Source organism: Amblyomma mixtum, chromosome 4 (assembly GCF_055824585.1).
Source record: "Amblyomma mixtum isolate Tamu chromosome 4, ASM5582458v1, whole genome shotgun sequence".
Classification (NCBI taxonomy): Eukaryota; Metazoa; Arthropoda; class Arachnida; order Ixodida; family Ixodidae; genus Amblyomma; species Amblyomma mixtum.
The window spans coordinates 45593495-45608627 of record NC_143015.1 but is presented as its reverse complement, the minus strand read 5'-3'; the positions used below and the strand labels follow the sequence as shown (position 1 = coordinate 45608627).

Below are 15133 nucleotides of genomic sequence, written 5' to 3'. Positions count from 1 at the left end.
GCTTGAACAGAACTCTGACCGCAGGCACACATTTTTTCCTGTCCTTGCAGGGAACAAGACACCACGCACTCTCAGGTCCGACAGGCTCGGCGCACAGCCCAGCGCCTGCGTGTGCCAGTTGTATCCAGCGGGTCTCCGAGCCAGGGAGCCAGCGGTGGCGCATCTCAGGCACCCATACGTCACTACATGGGCCACTGAACGTTGCCAGCAGGGGAGGTCATCATCTCTCACGGAATCTCAGCTTTGTCGTACTCCCCAGCTTCATCCCTGTCTGCCCACTCCCTACACGGGTGCTGGCGTCCTGCCCCCCAGTCAAGTGCTACCAAAGGTCAAGAAAAACATGCACCTTGATTTGCCCGGAAAGCAGTGTTCGCAGCCCTCTCTTGCCATGTGTCGACGCTGAAGTGCGACAACGTCGATCGCAGTGATGTGTCGTGTCAGCGTCGTCACAAGCTCTTCTCAGACATTTGTACGGAATCTGTTTGACACTGCTGCTAGCTCTCCGGGCGTGCCACCACTGGAAGGACAGCTCTGTGACAGGAAGCGAAGCAGGTGGGGGAGTGAAAGGCATTGTGGTGAGGTGGCGCCATCTACCCCAGGAGTTGTCGTTTTTGGTGGGAGCGAGAAAGTGGCGTTTGGTGCCATGCGTTCTTGCGGCTTTCCGAGGCTGCTGCGTGCAACCATTGAAACATTCTCGTCTCTCTTGTTGGGGGGGGGGGGGGGGGGGGGGGGAAGAGAGACTTTCGAACGACCGTTGTTGAAAGTGCTGTGTCATTCCTGTGAAAGTCCATCAGTTGTTGTTGGCAGACAGCACCGCGAGCATGAACCGTTCCACAACGTACCAGTTATATCGTACTGCGGCTGTATATTTGTGTACCAGTATTTTAAGTGCGGTAGTCGCACGGTGTTTGTTTCGGAGCAAGGTTGCATTTGGATAGTGCTAGATGCACGCTTCTTTCTGCTTGAGTTGGCGTACATTGTAGGTCATTCAGAGAAAAAAAAAACTAAAATGAAACCAAAGGGCTGAGAACAGCCTGTTCATCTTTTTCTAGGGACAGCGACTATGATGAGATGTTGGAAGAATAGCGATATCAGTAGTGTGGCAGTTTTGTCAGTACGACGCAGCTCAGATGCTCTTGTGTCAAGCAAAACGCTGGACGTTCTTTTCTCTGTGCCTAGCGTTGAATAACCTTCGGGCTACCACATAACTCTCTGATTCTACCTACATTGAGACACAAATGCTAATTTGTATTTCTTAGTCTCTCTCCATTGGCATGCGCATTAAAATTAGGGTGCTGTCAGTAGGATGTATGCCAATTAGCTAGAACTAGCATTGAAGACCACAGGAATTGTGTTGGGTCAAGTGTGCGTACTGGTTGCACATAAGGGTCCTAGGAGAGCTTTTCCTTCCAAAGCTGCAAGAATCTTCGTGGTCTCCCGAAAGGCTGTCATCACTTATTACTTTTCTAGAACATGTACGAGCGATTTAGTTTTGACGTCGCAGTGTCCTGCAGCGTCAAAACCTGTAATAGAAGGCAAATACCTTTGTTACTCTTGTAGGCGCTCTATTATGATATCTTGTCTTTTGCTGAGGCTTGCGGAGGTCTTCACAACCTTAGCGAGTTTGCCACCAATCGAATGAAAGGGTATGGAGGTGGCCGAAGGTACTTTTTTTTTTGCGAACAATTCGGACACGACATGCCCACATCCCCGGTGCTTTACTTTTTGGGCAGCATTTTTGTGCGACGAGCTTTTGTGTCTACCTTGCATTAAAGTAGATTCGAACTGAAAATGTCAGTACTAGTCTAGTGAGCTCTAGTAAGGCTGCGAACTTGAAGGCATTTTCTAATGATACTTTGATGGTTGTGGTGCCACATGTCAGTTACTGCCAAGGAACATTCCTAGGGTTCATTAGCTCAGCTTCGCTTGGTTTTACAGAAATCACTGAAGGGTCCTTCTAGGCCACCACATCCTGTACCTGCAACCTAACCACAGCTAGCTAGGCGAATGCAGGTGGTAGACGATGTATTTGCTGCACCTTGTAATCTGACGGATTTTTAAAATGAGTCTTAGTACTAAATAGATTGTAGGGATGATTGATTGTATGCTTTAAATTATCAATGCCAGTACCAGGGCAGATATGTACCGAATTGTATAGCATCCTTCGTAGCCTTTGAGTTATGAAGATAGAGTGAGTATTTTGTAGGGGCTCATCCAAAGGCATCTTATTAGCTCCTCTTGGTGTGCTTAGTTTTATGAAACCTTGAGAAAGAGTACTGTTACATCTTTCAAAATTTTCAGGCATGCTGATCTCGGCGTTTACTTAAAGCTATCGTAAAACTAGCTTGATGTGTTGCTTGAAGTGTTTGATACTTTGCTGACTGATACTCGCCAAAAGACGAGATTGCGAAAGCTGAATGTTCGCTTGCTGTTTACTTCGAAGGGACAACATAGGTTTTGATTTGTACATCTCTCTAAGAGGGCGTACATTAAGGTCCAGTACGAAAGGTAACGCCTAGACGTAGCACTCAAAGTACTCAACCAGTAGTTCTGCTCTTGAGTCTGCCATCACCGATCCTGTGTTTTAGGCGGTGGTTCTACGGGAGAACAGATCGTGTGGTGCTTTCGTGAGCTCGACACTGAAGCGAGAATTTGCGTGGGCGTTGGCGTGGTGTTCCCGGTCATTTGAAGTCCAACCTAGTGGTACGTACAGGAATTAGCATTGCAAGCATAAGTACAATTCGTAGCTGTTGAGTAATAATGCTGGTGCCCGGTGTAAGCTGTGTGAAAAACTGAGTTTTGCAGCTGTGCATTTTCTGAGATCAGCTGTACTTTAATGGCCCTGTGCTCGGCGAAATTCAGTGGTTTAGCTATTGTATGCCACCGAAAAATGTGGAGCGCGTTTTCTTGTTATGAGCATTCCTGTACAAAGGAATGCAGTTTTTCTGTACATTAGAAACTGTATTTGCAGTAGCTGATAGGGCGTGGAACTGGAAACTGCTTTTTGTGCCAGTGCTCGCACGCTGCCTGCGGCTTCACGAGTCTGTTTTGGCTAAAACCTGCATTGTTGGCAGCCTGTCACTGGCGCGAGACCTTGGATACATATGTACCGTATCGCAAACCTGCCAGGTTTTTACCAACTTCCTTGCTTCGCTTACTGGTTGTATTCACCGCTAAAGAGACTTAAGTTAGTGAATTTGTTAGAGCCACATCGTATTTGGGTACAGTTTCGCTGAGTGTGCAATACAGTTTGACATCTCTTTGAGGTTGTAAGAGCTCATTTGTTTCTACACTAGTCAGAGTAATTAGTTGACCGTAGGTTGCTTAATAGGATAGAAGGCTTGTTACCGTGCAGGTAAACAGATGGTTCACTTTCAGGACACCGAACAGCAAAGTGAATTTGTAGTTTTAACCAGGTAAGCGCTCACAAACCAGGTGGCAGGTTATGTGCCGGTGAAATGGCGTATTCGGGAGTGCATTTCTGGTTCACTTCGTGATGTACAAACTTGATGCGTGGAGACGTGAGGAAAAAAAAGGCACCGCTCCTTTGTTTCTTAAATTCCTTGTGTGTTGGAACTGCGTTCAGATGGCTTGCACCTAGCACCTGTGTGTCAACTGGCCATTTGTGGCACTCACGACATTCCTAGTGATCGAGTGTTTTCTTTGTGGAAGGCAGTATTATACATCTTTCTTTGTACATACGTAATATATACACCAAGTCTGATATATGTGAACACTTTCAGCAACATACTTATTGAGTGCTTTATTACACGGTACTTTGCAAGGCACATGCCCATTTTCATCATTGCTGTATTGCATGGTGTTCTTGCCTTTTTGTGTTAATATATATTACCTCTCACCTTGGCCTGGCACATTGTACTGTTTTGCGCATTGAAGGAAGCAGTGCTCTCAATCTTAACACTGCAACAAAGTGTGGTATAAACGGTGAAGTACTGTGCCGGGCAGAAATTTATGGCTGCTATACACTGACCTAAAACCTGCCATGCTGCGTAAAACAACACTATTTGTACACTATCTACACTCATACAACCTGTGAACTACCGTTATGAATAAAAAGGTTTACTTTCAGGCTCCCTGTTGTTATTATAATGCCCATTCATTCTTCCCTAGCCGATATTTTATACGGCACTGAAGCTAACCCGCTGTGGTGGCTCAGTGGTTACGGCGCTCGGCTGCTGACCCGAAAGACGCGGGTTCCATCACGGCCGCGGCAGCCGAATTTCAATGGAGGTGAAATTCTAGAGGCCCGTGTGCTGTGCGATGTCAGTGCACGTTAAAGAACCCCAGGTGGTCGAAATTTCCGGAGCCCTTCACTACGGCGTCCCTCATACCAGTTTCATACCAGTAATTGTTTCCCTTCACTCAATAATATAGGATAAAACAAATATGAATGTAAGCTGCAGTAGCGAAAAACTATCATTTATATTTCTACTAAGTTGTACACTTAACAGCACTGCCCTTACCCCGTCGGTGACGTGCCAATGGGGCTCTCAAGAAGATTCAGAGCTCAGGACATGTCTCAAGTGTTCCATGCAAGCTGCTAGGGTGGTTCTTCAGCACCTTTTGTGGACTTGTCCAGTAATGCAGGACTCTAGAAGAAGAAGATTATTGGAAGTTGAACTTACAGTTGCAAGGGAGGAGCACCTACCCTCGTGGCTAACGGACAACGCTAAGAGCTGGAGAATGCTCACGTTACTTGAAGAGAAAAGGCTCCATGGCCTACTTTAGCTTATTGTCAGCCTCTTATCATGCCACATGGCAAGTCTTCAAGTTAAAAAAAAAAAAAAAGTCTTCACAACTGTGATTACCATAAGCATTACTGTAACTAAATTTTGCTTGCAACAAAAAGGATTATATAATAGCGTGCTGTGGCTTTATCAGAGGGAGGAAGCTTTACAATAGCACTTTTCTTGCACGGGATGGGTAACCAGAATGAAGGGCACATATGCAAAGACAGGCAGTTTACATGAAGTCTGTCATGGGTAGTGTATGAACTTCAAACCGCAAGTTATTTACCACAGATTCCATCAAGGCTATTCCATCAAACATCAGTAGGAAGCCGCCGTAGTGGCTCAGTGGTAATGGCGCTCGGCTGCCAAACGGAAAGACCCGGGTTCGATCCCGGCCGCAGAAGTCCCATTTCGATGGAGGCGAAATACTAGAAGCCGATGTGCTGTGCGATGTCGGCACATATTAAAGAACCCCAGGTGGTCAAAATTTCTGGAGCCCTTCACTACGGCGTCCCTCGCAGCCTGAGTCACTTTAGGACATCAAACCCTAATAAACCTAAACCAAACGTCAGTAGGAAATTGTTTTGGAGTCTTGACAGTCGTCACAAGAAGATATTTAACAGATTTAGGTATGCATACCCCTTATTTCTCAGGCATGGGACTGCTGGCATAACTTGGCTCTCAACCATGCCCCCCCCCCCAGAAAAAAAGTGTGTAATGTTACATACATCTTATAGCTTCCAGCTGACAGAGTTGCTTGAAGGCAATGAGGAAATTAATATATGGTGCTTGTCGACTGTCCCACAAGTGGATACTTGGCGGATGTATACATATCTCTTATTTCTCAGGCATGGCACTGGTGGCATAACCTAGCTCTCAACCCTACCCCACCAGAAAAAAATGCGTAGTGTTACATTAGTTCTTAAAGTTTCCAGCTGACAAATTTGCTCGAAGACAGTGAGGATATGAATACACTCAAGCCTCTCACAAGCGGATGCTTGGTGTATGCATGCATATCTGTTATTTCTCGGGCATGGCACTGGTGGCATAACCTAGCTCTCAACCCTGCCTCACCTCCAGAAAAAAATGCGTAGTGTTACGTACTTCTTAAAGCTTCCAGCTGACAAATTTTAATATAGTCGAGTCTCGCAAGTGGATACTTGGCAGGACTATACATATTCCTTATTTCTGGGGCATCGCACAGATTGTATAACATGGCTGCAAACAGTGCCCCATCAGGGAAAGCACCAGTGTTATATGCTTCTTAAGCCTTCGAGCAGAGTTGTTTAAAGGCATAGGAAATGTATATCAAATCGCGATAATTTTAACTTGAAAGGGTCAAAAAAAATTTTCTAATAACAATTAGAGAGATCAGCTAACCTGCACCCTAGGATATTTTGTATGCACATGGCTACTTATCTCTGAAAAGTGTGGGCCTGGGCTAGTTTAAAGATGGAAAGATGGTCGTATAGTGCCCTCCGATGAGTGTCGGTGCCATAGAGCCATCGTCTCCGTGTGGCCACTAAAATTAGCCACCACCCACCATTGCACGCAGACGCACGTATAATTGGAAAGAAAAATTTATATAGAGTGACCAACACCATGGCAGACATGCGTAGCCCATTCTGGGCAACAAGAACTAGAGCATTTTAGTTCGGGCTGCTTGGTGGGACGTTTTTCTGGCAACTAAGCGAACAGCTCAGAGTCTGGGAGGACTCTTTGCAATGTGTTTAGGTCAAGAAATAAAACAAGAACAAGAATGCGCATGCACTTAATCCAACAAAGATAATGCAAATTACCGTCTAGATGTTCGGTAAACACCATCAAGGGCTGCCTTTGGGCCGACACTTACAAGCATCACAAATTTTGTGTGTGCGCTGATCACTCGAAAAATCTCTTATACAATCGATAGCATATTCTGAAATGCATTAATTTGTTTTGGAGGCGGGCCCCCTTTTGGCTCGTGCTGGCAGTATTTCTGCGCAGTGAAATGGCCAAAAAGCATAGCATTCCAATCTTGCTATGATGAAACGGTTTATAACGAATGGATATTAATGAATGTCATTACCCTTGGAAACGTTCGTAGGAGGCATGCATTTGTAGCTTGTTTTTACGACAAAAATTTATTACAACGGGATATATATATTACGAACCTCCACTGAACCACACTGGCCTTTTCACACGCGGGCCCGGCCCAACACTTCCGCACCGACACGTGGCAACTACGATCCTCGCCGCACACGGCCCACTGCGAGCGCGCACTGCTTCTGTGGCGTGCACCGCTGCCGTGGTGGTTCAGTGGTATGGCGCTTGGCTGCTGACCCGAAAGACGCGGGTTCGATCCCGGCCGCGTATTCGCCAACTGCAGCCTGTACAGCCACAAGGCTTGAAACCACGGTGAATTGATCACGGTGACTGAAGATTGTCACAATGGCTTACCTAAAAGGGATAATAAATCCTCTTAAACGGCGTTATATGCCACTAAGCATCACGATTTGCGACCTAAAAGGGAAAAAATGTAAAAAAATGAAATTAAAAAAACAATAAAATTGCAGTACAGAGAGCGGAGTCGAACGGCCGACCTTCCATACGCAACATGGGCCTCTAATCCACTGCGCCATAGCGGCGATGTGAAGCCGTCGTTCTGAATGAATATTTATAACCAGCTTTAATGTGGCTGCTACCTGCCGGTGGGCGGCGCTGTCATCGCTGGCTGTACCGGCTGCATTTGGCGAACACGCATCCCGGCCGCGGCGCTCGAACTTCGATGGAGGCGAAATTTTAGAGGCGCACATTAAAGAATCCGTATAGCGGTCGAAATTTCCGGAGCCTTCACTACGACGTCCCTCACAGCCCCAGTCGCTTTTGGGACGTTAAACTCCCATAAACCAAACAAAAGAAAGCGACTCAGGCTATGAGTGACGCCGTAGTGAAGGGCTCCGGAAATTTCGACCATCTGGGGCTCTTCAACGATCACTGACACCGCACAGTGCACGTACGGGCCTCTAGCATTTCGCTTCCGTCGAAATGCGACCGCCGCGGCCGGCATCAAACCGGTGTCTTTCGGGTCAGCAGTCGAGCACCATAACCATGCCACGATAAAACGATAAAACCCAAAGACCATGAAGCCATCATGAAGCTATACACATGCAGTTTGTATAGTTTCGTTTTCGGAGCATGATAAATGCATTACGAATAGGTTGTTCAGAAATGCGCTTAGTGTGCTCGATGGTGTCGAGGTACACCAAGACAGCTTGCATAATGATATCATTTATGAAAGACGTCTAGAGTGCTCGTATAGACATCCACAAGACTCCTGTCATGTGGAGAAGTGTTGCGGCCCGCGTACTGCTTGTGAGCTTTGCGGCGAAACCAATTAAAATGTGTAAACTTGCTGCGAAATTTCGTCGCCGCGTGCCTTCTTTTACAACGGCCCGTATCGGCTTCAGCATTATAGAAAATAGCTAAACATATTAATAGCTGAATCTCTCGATCCCTGTCCTCATATATATCTTCCTCCGAGACCCATTTATGGGCCCTGAAGTTCATATACGCGTGCTGCGGGCGCGCTGTCAAGGCTGACATGTTCGGATTCGGCCACGTGCACGCATGATGGGCGCTGGCGCTGTGCAGAGCCCACTGCACATGGCCAAAAGTGTATCAACCGAATATATGTCAACCTAAATGTACGTCAACGCGTCCGTGTTTCCCACATAGCATGCAAATGGATTCCATGGCCCAGAGGGTCTCGGAGGAATAATCTCATACAGGACAGTTCTGTGAAAATGCTGAAGCCGTTACCGAAGGCCATAAAAGGCTGATGGCTCTGGAGGTGCAAATGGTCAGAACTAGCAGAAGCGGTGCGAACCTCTTACATTGAGCGGGACTTGGGGGACAGGAAGAGCAATCCGGATCTGGGCCCCGCAAAAGTTAGAGGTAGATATGATTCCAGCCATGCTGAAAAACATGCACCCGGGGATCGTCAGGAGACAAAAACGAGCCGGAGCACAACAAATAAAATTCGGCAAAATTTCGCAAGGCGAGGTGATGTGTAGGCGTGGCGGGGGGGTGGCGGCGATTTTACGGCGGCAACGGCCGTCAGCGGCCGAGGCAATCCCGTGACAGCCGCCACTCTGCGCGGGCGGAGCATAGAAGTTGCCGAGGCAATTGCGTTAGCTTGCGTAGGAACTTGGACTCCTGCGCACGCAGCCGTCCCCGGAAACGAGGACGGGGCGCTTCGATGACCGAGGGAGCGGAGAGCGCTAATTATATGGGGAGATCACGCAGCATTAATTATAGATTGGGTCGGATACCCCCGCAGGCACGAAATTAATCGGATATGCAGTCGCGTGGAGGCGTCTGCAAACCTAAACGTATACCCGCGCCCGGTTATGGCGACCACATGTTCCCCGGGAGTGATAGGTCTTTGTGGGGCGAGAGGTCTCAGGACCCTCGACCACATAATATGGGACTATAATATGCCCGTACTCTCCATTCAGGGGGGGGGGGGGGGGGGGGGGGGGCGCATAATTTGGGTCGTAGAGAAACTTGGGAGACCTGCTGCGCAGCTCGGACCCTGAGCTGCAGCTCCTGCTCGTCCGACTGGCGCTGTACACGCCACCGGGACGGCCAAGCAGCACCCCCTGCCCCGCCGGCAGCGTACCGCAGGGTTGGGGAGAGTTGCCTTTCTTTGATGGACAATAAAAGCTTACTATACTCAGGAATGGGTGCACGTGTTACGGGCGCCATGATGAAGCAGGAAGGAGGCGATTGCATGATTATCTCGTCGCGCTGCGTTCCGCTGTGTTTCATGTGCCCCTGAGGTTGCAGTAAATATCCCTGTATTAATTTTAGTGAAGCTTCAACAGTTTGACTGGATTATAGTTTTCGTCGAAGTCTACCCCTTAAATGGCGTGGGAAACCCCGTCATCAGAAAGGCGCGCGATATCGCTGCATCAGCAGGTAGAACATTCATGCGCGAATGAATGGCATTCTTTATGGAAAGAGCGGCGCGTTGCCCCGCTTGATCAGAACTTCGAGTGAGGCATTTATTCACTTCTAAGCTGCTCGCTGTTTGGTAGACGCGTCTATAGCAGCTGAACTGCCCCAAGCAACCACAGATATCCGTCGGACGTACAAGCTAGATCCGAACGTCCTTTGCCGAGATCGGACGTCCATCGGACGTACGAACACAATCCGATTTCAGATATCCGTATTCGTACATCCGCCGGACGTACGGACAGTGTCCACTTTTGTATATCCGCATGAGAGACGATGTGGACGTCCGAAGGATGTAAGGTCGAGTGTTTTCCCAGGCCATGAGTATGGACGTTTTTTATTTCACAGAAAATTCGAGTCTTTCGTGTATGTATACTGTTTTATTTGCATCAGTTGCAGGGTTTGATGCGAAGACGTTTGTAAATTGGTACGATTCCACTCCTACCTGCAGTGCAAGAGCCGCCAACGAGCTAAATTTATCTAAGAGGAGAAGCAGGTGTTGCAGAATTTTGCAAGAACTCAATGACTAGTTTTATATTTATAAAACTTCTCCAAATTAGAGGAGTTGCGCGACATGTCCACTGTTTTGCTAGCTAAACTTGCCATTGAAACCATTCGTAAGCATATCAAAACTCCCGTGCATTCTGCTATCACCATCATCATAGATGTCAGTTCGCGGTCAGACCAATCCAATCCATCAGTACGGCTCCGTAGCCATGTCCGTAGCGCTGTTGTTGATATGTCGCGTAGTGTTGTCGCGCAGATCTTTATAGCGCTGTTATTATAAAATGTGGCTTTGTTTGGTCTGTGGACGAAAGTTGTACGTAACTGAAGCAATTCGAAATATACGGGAAGCGCCTGACGCTCTTCTGGAACACCGGAATCCCGTACTGCGTCGACCTTGGTGTAAAGAAGGCTTAGTGCACATGTGATTGCCTACGAAGGTATGTATCCAGTACACTTCTTGGAACTTTGCTTCTAGGACAATGCAGCATGCTCATATAACATTCGTTCACAGGACAGTGGGAGCAGTAAGCGCGAGGAGATGGCTTCCCCAAGTGTGTGCTGTTCTCACACTTTCGGGAGCCTACATCACACAGCTGCGGGAGCCCTCAACTCGCGCGACTAATTCCCACTCCTCTTCAAAGTTGCGGGACGGAGTGTTTTCGCATCTTGTTAATTTTTAAGGCATCGCTATGTTCACTGTGCCTGTATAAAGAGTGACAACGCGCGAAAGGCAGACCATAGGAAGCACGTGAGGTCGCAGTGGTTCGCAACGGAAGCTTTGCGGCTTTCTGTGCACAGTCGCGTACAGTGCTGCGCAGGTTAGTGCCCTAAGGCCCATGAAAATAAATAAAGAACAGATACATTGTCAAATATGGTGTGGAAAAGTGAGAGCTGTTATTGCCTTATACTTATTGAGGTGTTTGTTAAAGTGCATTGTCTGTTATACTTGCAGCATTAAACACTTCTATTAATTGGTTCCAATGTTTTTACTTGGGCTACTGCATTGTGCCATTTGTTTCACATGACTGATGTTTGCCGCGTTCTTTTTTATTTCAGAAATCCTGTGGGTGGGAAGATTACGGATGTGTGTCCCAAGCTTCCCAGACAACACTGAAATATCCTGAGGACATACTGAGGATATTTTTCTGAGGACATTCTTTATCCTCAGGACGTCCTCAAATGATCCTCAAAATGTACTGAAAAGGTCCTCGTGTCCGGCCTCAGGACATCCTCAGAACAGCCTCAGAAGGGTATTATATGATGTTTTGAGTACATTCTGAGGAGGTTATAGCTGGTCAAGCTGCATGAAAAAAATGCAAAAAATTCATGAAAATCATTTATTTGCTGAGCTCTTCATTTGCTTCACTGCTGTTTGCCGCCATCCCTGTGCGCTGTGCCGGTCTCTTTACGTCTCTTCTGAGCTGCTGTCTTCTGTGCTGCCTAAAGAAATATCAATGGAAAGTCAGCAGTTGATTATGTGTAATTCAGTTCAAGCATTCAAGCACGGAAGCAAAAAGTTTTTAATGCTACTAGTACAATAATGTGCTGCAAATATGATTTGTAATATTTGAACATACAAGTTACAACTTACAGTGCAACACTGCCCTTCAGCATGAGCGACTGCCATAAAAGTTAATCACTGCAATATGTATCCCTGCTTCTACACCTAAACGACGGTACTGTTCTCCCGACATTTCGGAAAGGTCACTTGACTTTTTCGGAGTTTAGAGAGCTCGGAGAGAGTTCGAAATTTAGAGTCGGAGAGCTCAGCTAAACCGCTAAGCTCTTGCCGATGAAGGAAGTGAAGAAAAACACCTGTGGCTGCGGAGCACTTTCAAAAGCGACGTGGCAGCGGCATGCGACGACCCAGATTCTAACAGCTGCCACGTTTGAAGCTAACGTCGAAAAGTCGCTATGCCCTCGCCATCGCATTCGTGATCCGCTTCAGAACCAACAGCCATCAACCTGAGAAAAATGGTCTTGACTGCAATCAGCGCTTGCATCTACAAAATCAATACTGCCCCAGGTTCAATGCCTTCGCTTCTGAAACGAGGCCTCGACACGTTCTGTCTGCCAAAGAATGTTTGCTTACACACAGAATTCACCCTCAAACTGGTTGCACTGTTTTGTCAATTGATCAGGATCAGCTTCGGCACACGCAGCGAGCACAGGCTAGCGTCAACGCTTCGTTTCCTTGTGCGGCGAAATTGCCGCGCATGACTATCGGCACACATCGTGAAAATATACAAAGGCATCACTCACTTTTTCTTTGCGTGTATCCATGATTTGCGCACCACAACGCGCACGTGCGAGTCACTTGCGTCTTGCGTGAGTCGATGTTGTGGATGTAGGCTTAGGCTTGGCTTGAATTCAAACTGGCCGCACACAATAATGATGATGATGACTTTGCGGTCGGCATGCGATTTTATGAGGTACGGAACGATTGATTCTATGAAAAACAATTTTTTATTGCGAAAATGCAAACTATTTATCGAAATTTGTCTACAAGCAACATACAGATGGGCCCCAGGCACACCAGCCTGTGGCTCGGGCTCTTTCGCCAAAGGAAAAGCTAGCGGCATGGCTAGCGGCACTGTTTACATCATGGAGGGATGGAAACGATTAGCCGAAATTATAGTGCCTAGCATATACAGTATTCTAGGCACTATAGCCGAAATGATAAGCACGATAACATCATCGCATAAAAGAACGGCATTCGTAACTGCGAGGCATCAGAACTCATCGATTTTCACAGGGCATCAACCAGCAGCGATGCGGGTTGTACGACGTTGTATTACCCGTGCCCGAATTGGAGCGGCCCAAACTTTTTTGTCTGTGTCGTTTGCACTTCGTGCGCTGCAAGCATGCTCTTTGTTCAAGTAGAACGTATTTACATTAAAAAGCCTGCACGAATGCGCAGCATTCTGAATGCGGTTACTCTCGTTTCCGCTCGCAGAAATTTGCAGACTAGGCTTGCTGTCGTTAACCAAACAAACCTTTTCTACATGAGGTTGCCAAAGGGAGAGAAACTGTTCAGACTAGCGCCGCGCAGTAATGCATCTGGAAAACTAGGACAGCATAGAGCTATATATTAGAATGCAAATTACATGCATTATTTTGCTGGCGATTTTCATGCATGCGTGTTCGCAGATATGTCCTCGAGAGGACATTTTGAGGACCACGAACCCACCCGTATGACCTGAGGACATCGTTCTGAGGACGTTTCCAGGACAATCCAACCTAGGACATTATGAGGACTTATTGAGGATGTTTTAGAAGCCTTCAGGACATTTGGACCATTTGAGGACGTCCTCAGGATGTTTGGTGTTGTCTGGGTTGCCACATTTGAAGTCACATTTAAGTAATTTTCCGAATGTAACCCATTGCTTTGCTGATGTATCATCAACCACAATAAAATATGCGTGCTATGCATTAAATTGTTTTTGGTTTTATTGCATTGCGCGGAGTGAAAAAAGCACGCATGCACCATATATGCGAATATTCGAGCAAGATCCGCCAATGGACGTACTCAACTGGACGTCCGTCGGCGGGCGAACCGTATACCTTTGGCCACCTTTCGGACGGCCGACGGACGTCTACCGGCTGTTTGCGGATGTTCAGCGGACGTACAGAACATCCGAAATAGACCTCTGTCGGCCGTCCGAAGGATATCGGTGGTTGCTTGGGTGCTGTACACGAGTGAACAGCTGAATTCTTGCGCGCATTTAGGCCGGCCACGCGCAGTCTTTTCAGTCAACCGATGCATACGCTATTCAGATAATAAATATTTTCTGTCATTAAAATACACGTGGAAATTTGATGGGATCCGAGCATGAATAACACGAAACTTTGAATTAGGCGAGATTTTACTTTAAAACAGTTTTTTTAAGTAGTTTGTCCATTCATTTTACTTGCCGTGTATTGCAAACGCGGAAACCCTTTGGCCCAGTGAAAAAATTCTCGTTGTTGAATATATGTGAATATTGTCACATAGCGGTGACTGCAATCCGAAGAGCAATAAAAGACTGCGAAAATCTAAGCAAAACTCTTTATTTGGGCTGACTTGCGCCCGCCATGGACTGAATCACTCGGCAGTCATCGAAAAAAATGCCCGCCGCTCTCGGCCGTGCTACAGTGTATTAGAAGCCGTGCTCAATTTAGAGCTGATAGCGTACTTTTGAGATACAGCGTGCAAAGTTACCGCAACACTCTGGAACAAGAATCGGATCCGCCTGGATGCGATCAGTCGAGATAAGTCTGGTCGCGTCTTGCATCACAAACAAAGCGATAAAGTGGCGTGCTGGTAGCTTTGAAGAATGAACAAACAAACACTAGAAAGATTCGCGGAAATATCCTGGACCATCAGTCCTGGACATTATAGATGTACTGCCTGGTGTGCCTCCCGTGCAAGAAAGATATGCTCCCGTGCCTTCTCCAGAAAAGAACGAGTAAAATTGCGCGAAGAGAACGGGACGAAGGGCGCACATACAGACAGGGCGCAGACTTCCAACTGATCTTATTTACGAAAAAAAGTGGCTTGTAAGGCCCACGAACATAACAAGAAATACAATAGCGCCGAAAAGGCTCAACGCAATGACAACAGCACTCCGAAGGACACGTGTATCAAAGCCGGTGTGAAATCCGAACATACCCTTCTAAAAAACTGAGGGCGAGCTAACGCATTCATCATGACCACCCTTTTGGTTTTGCTACTTGCTTTAGAGAGGAACTTGGTTTTGTTCAGATAATTAAGGCACGCAGCAGCGGCTGTCGTGACGCAATGCATTGGTAGATTGCTACCCGTACTCGTGCGCATCGATCTTTTATGTTCCAAGGCCCGCTCATTAAAGTACTGCTCTTACTCGTTCTTTTCAAAG

The 15133-nt window shown here is 47.0% G+C and overlaps 1 protein-coding gene across 1 annotated transcript in view; it reads left to right on the top strand.

Moving 5' to 3' along the window:
• The window catches only part of LOC149346403 (sorting nexin-29), a 48491-nt gene extending 47772 nt beyond the window's left edge, over positions 1–719 (top strand). The window contains exon 23 of the mRNA XM_089586403.1: positions 51–719. Coding sequence (XP_089442529.1) covers positions 51–198 — 148 coding nt within the window. The 3' untranslated portion in view covers positions 199–719. The remainder of the gene's footprint in view (positions 1–50) is intronic.
• Positions 720–15133: the final 14414 nt, after the last annotated feature.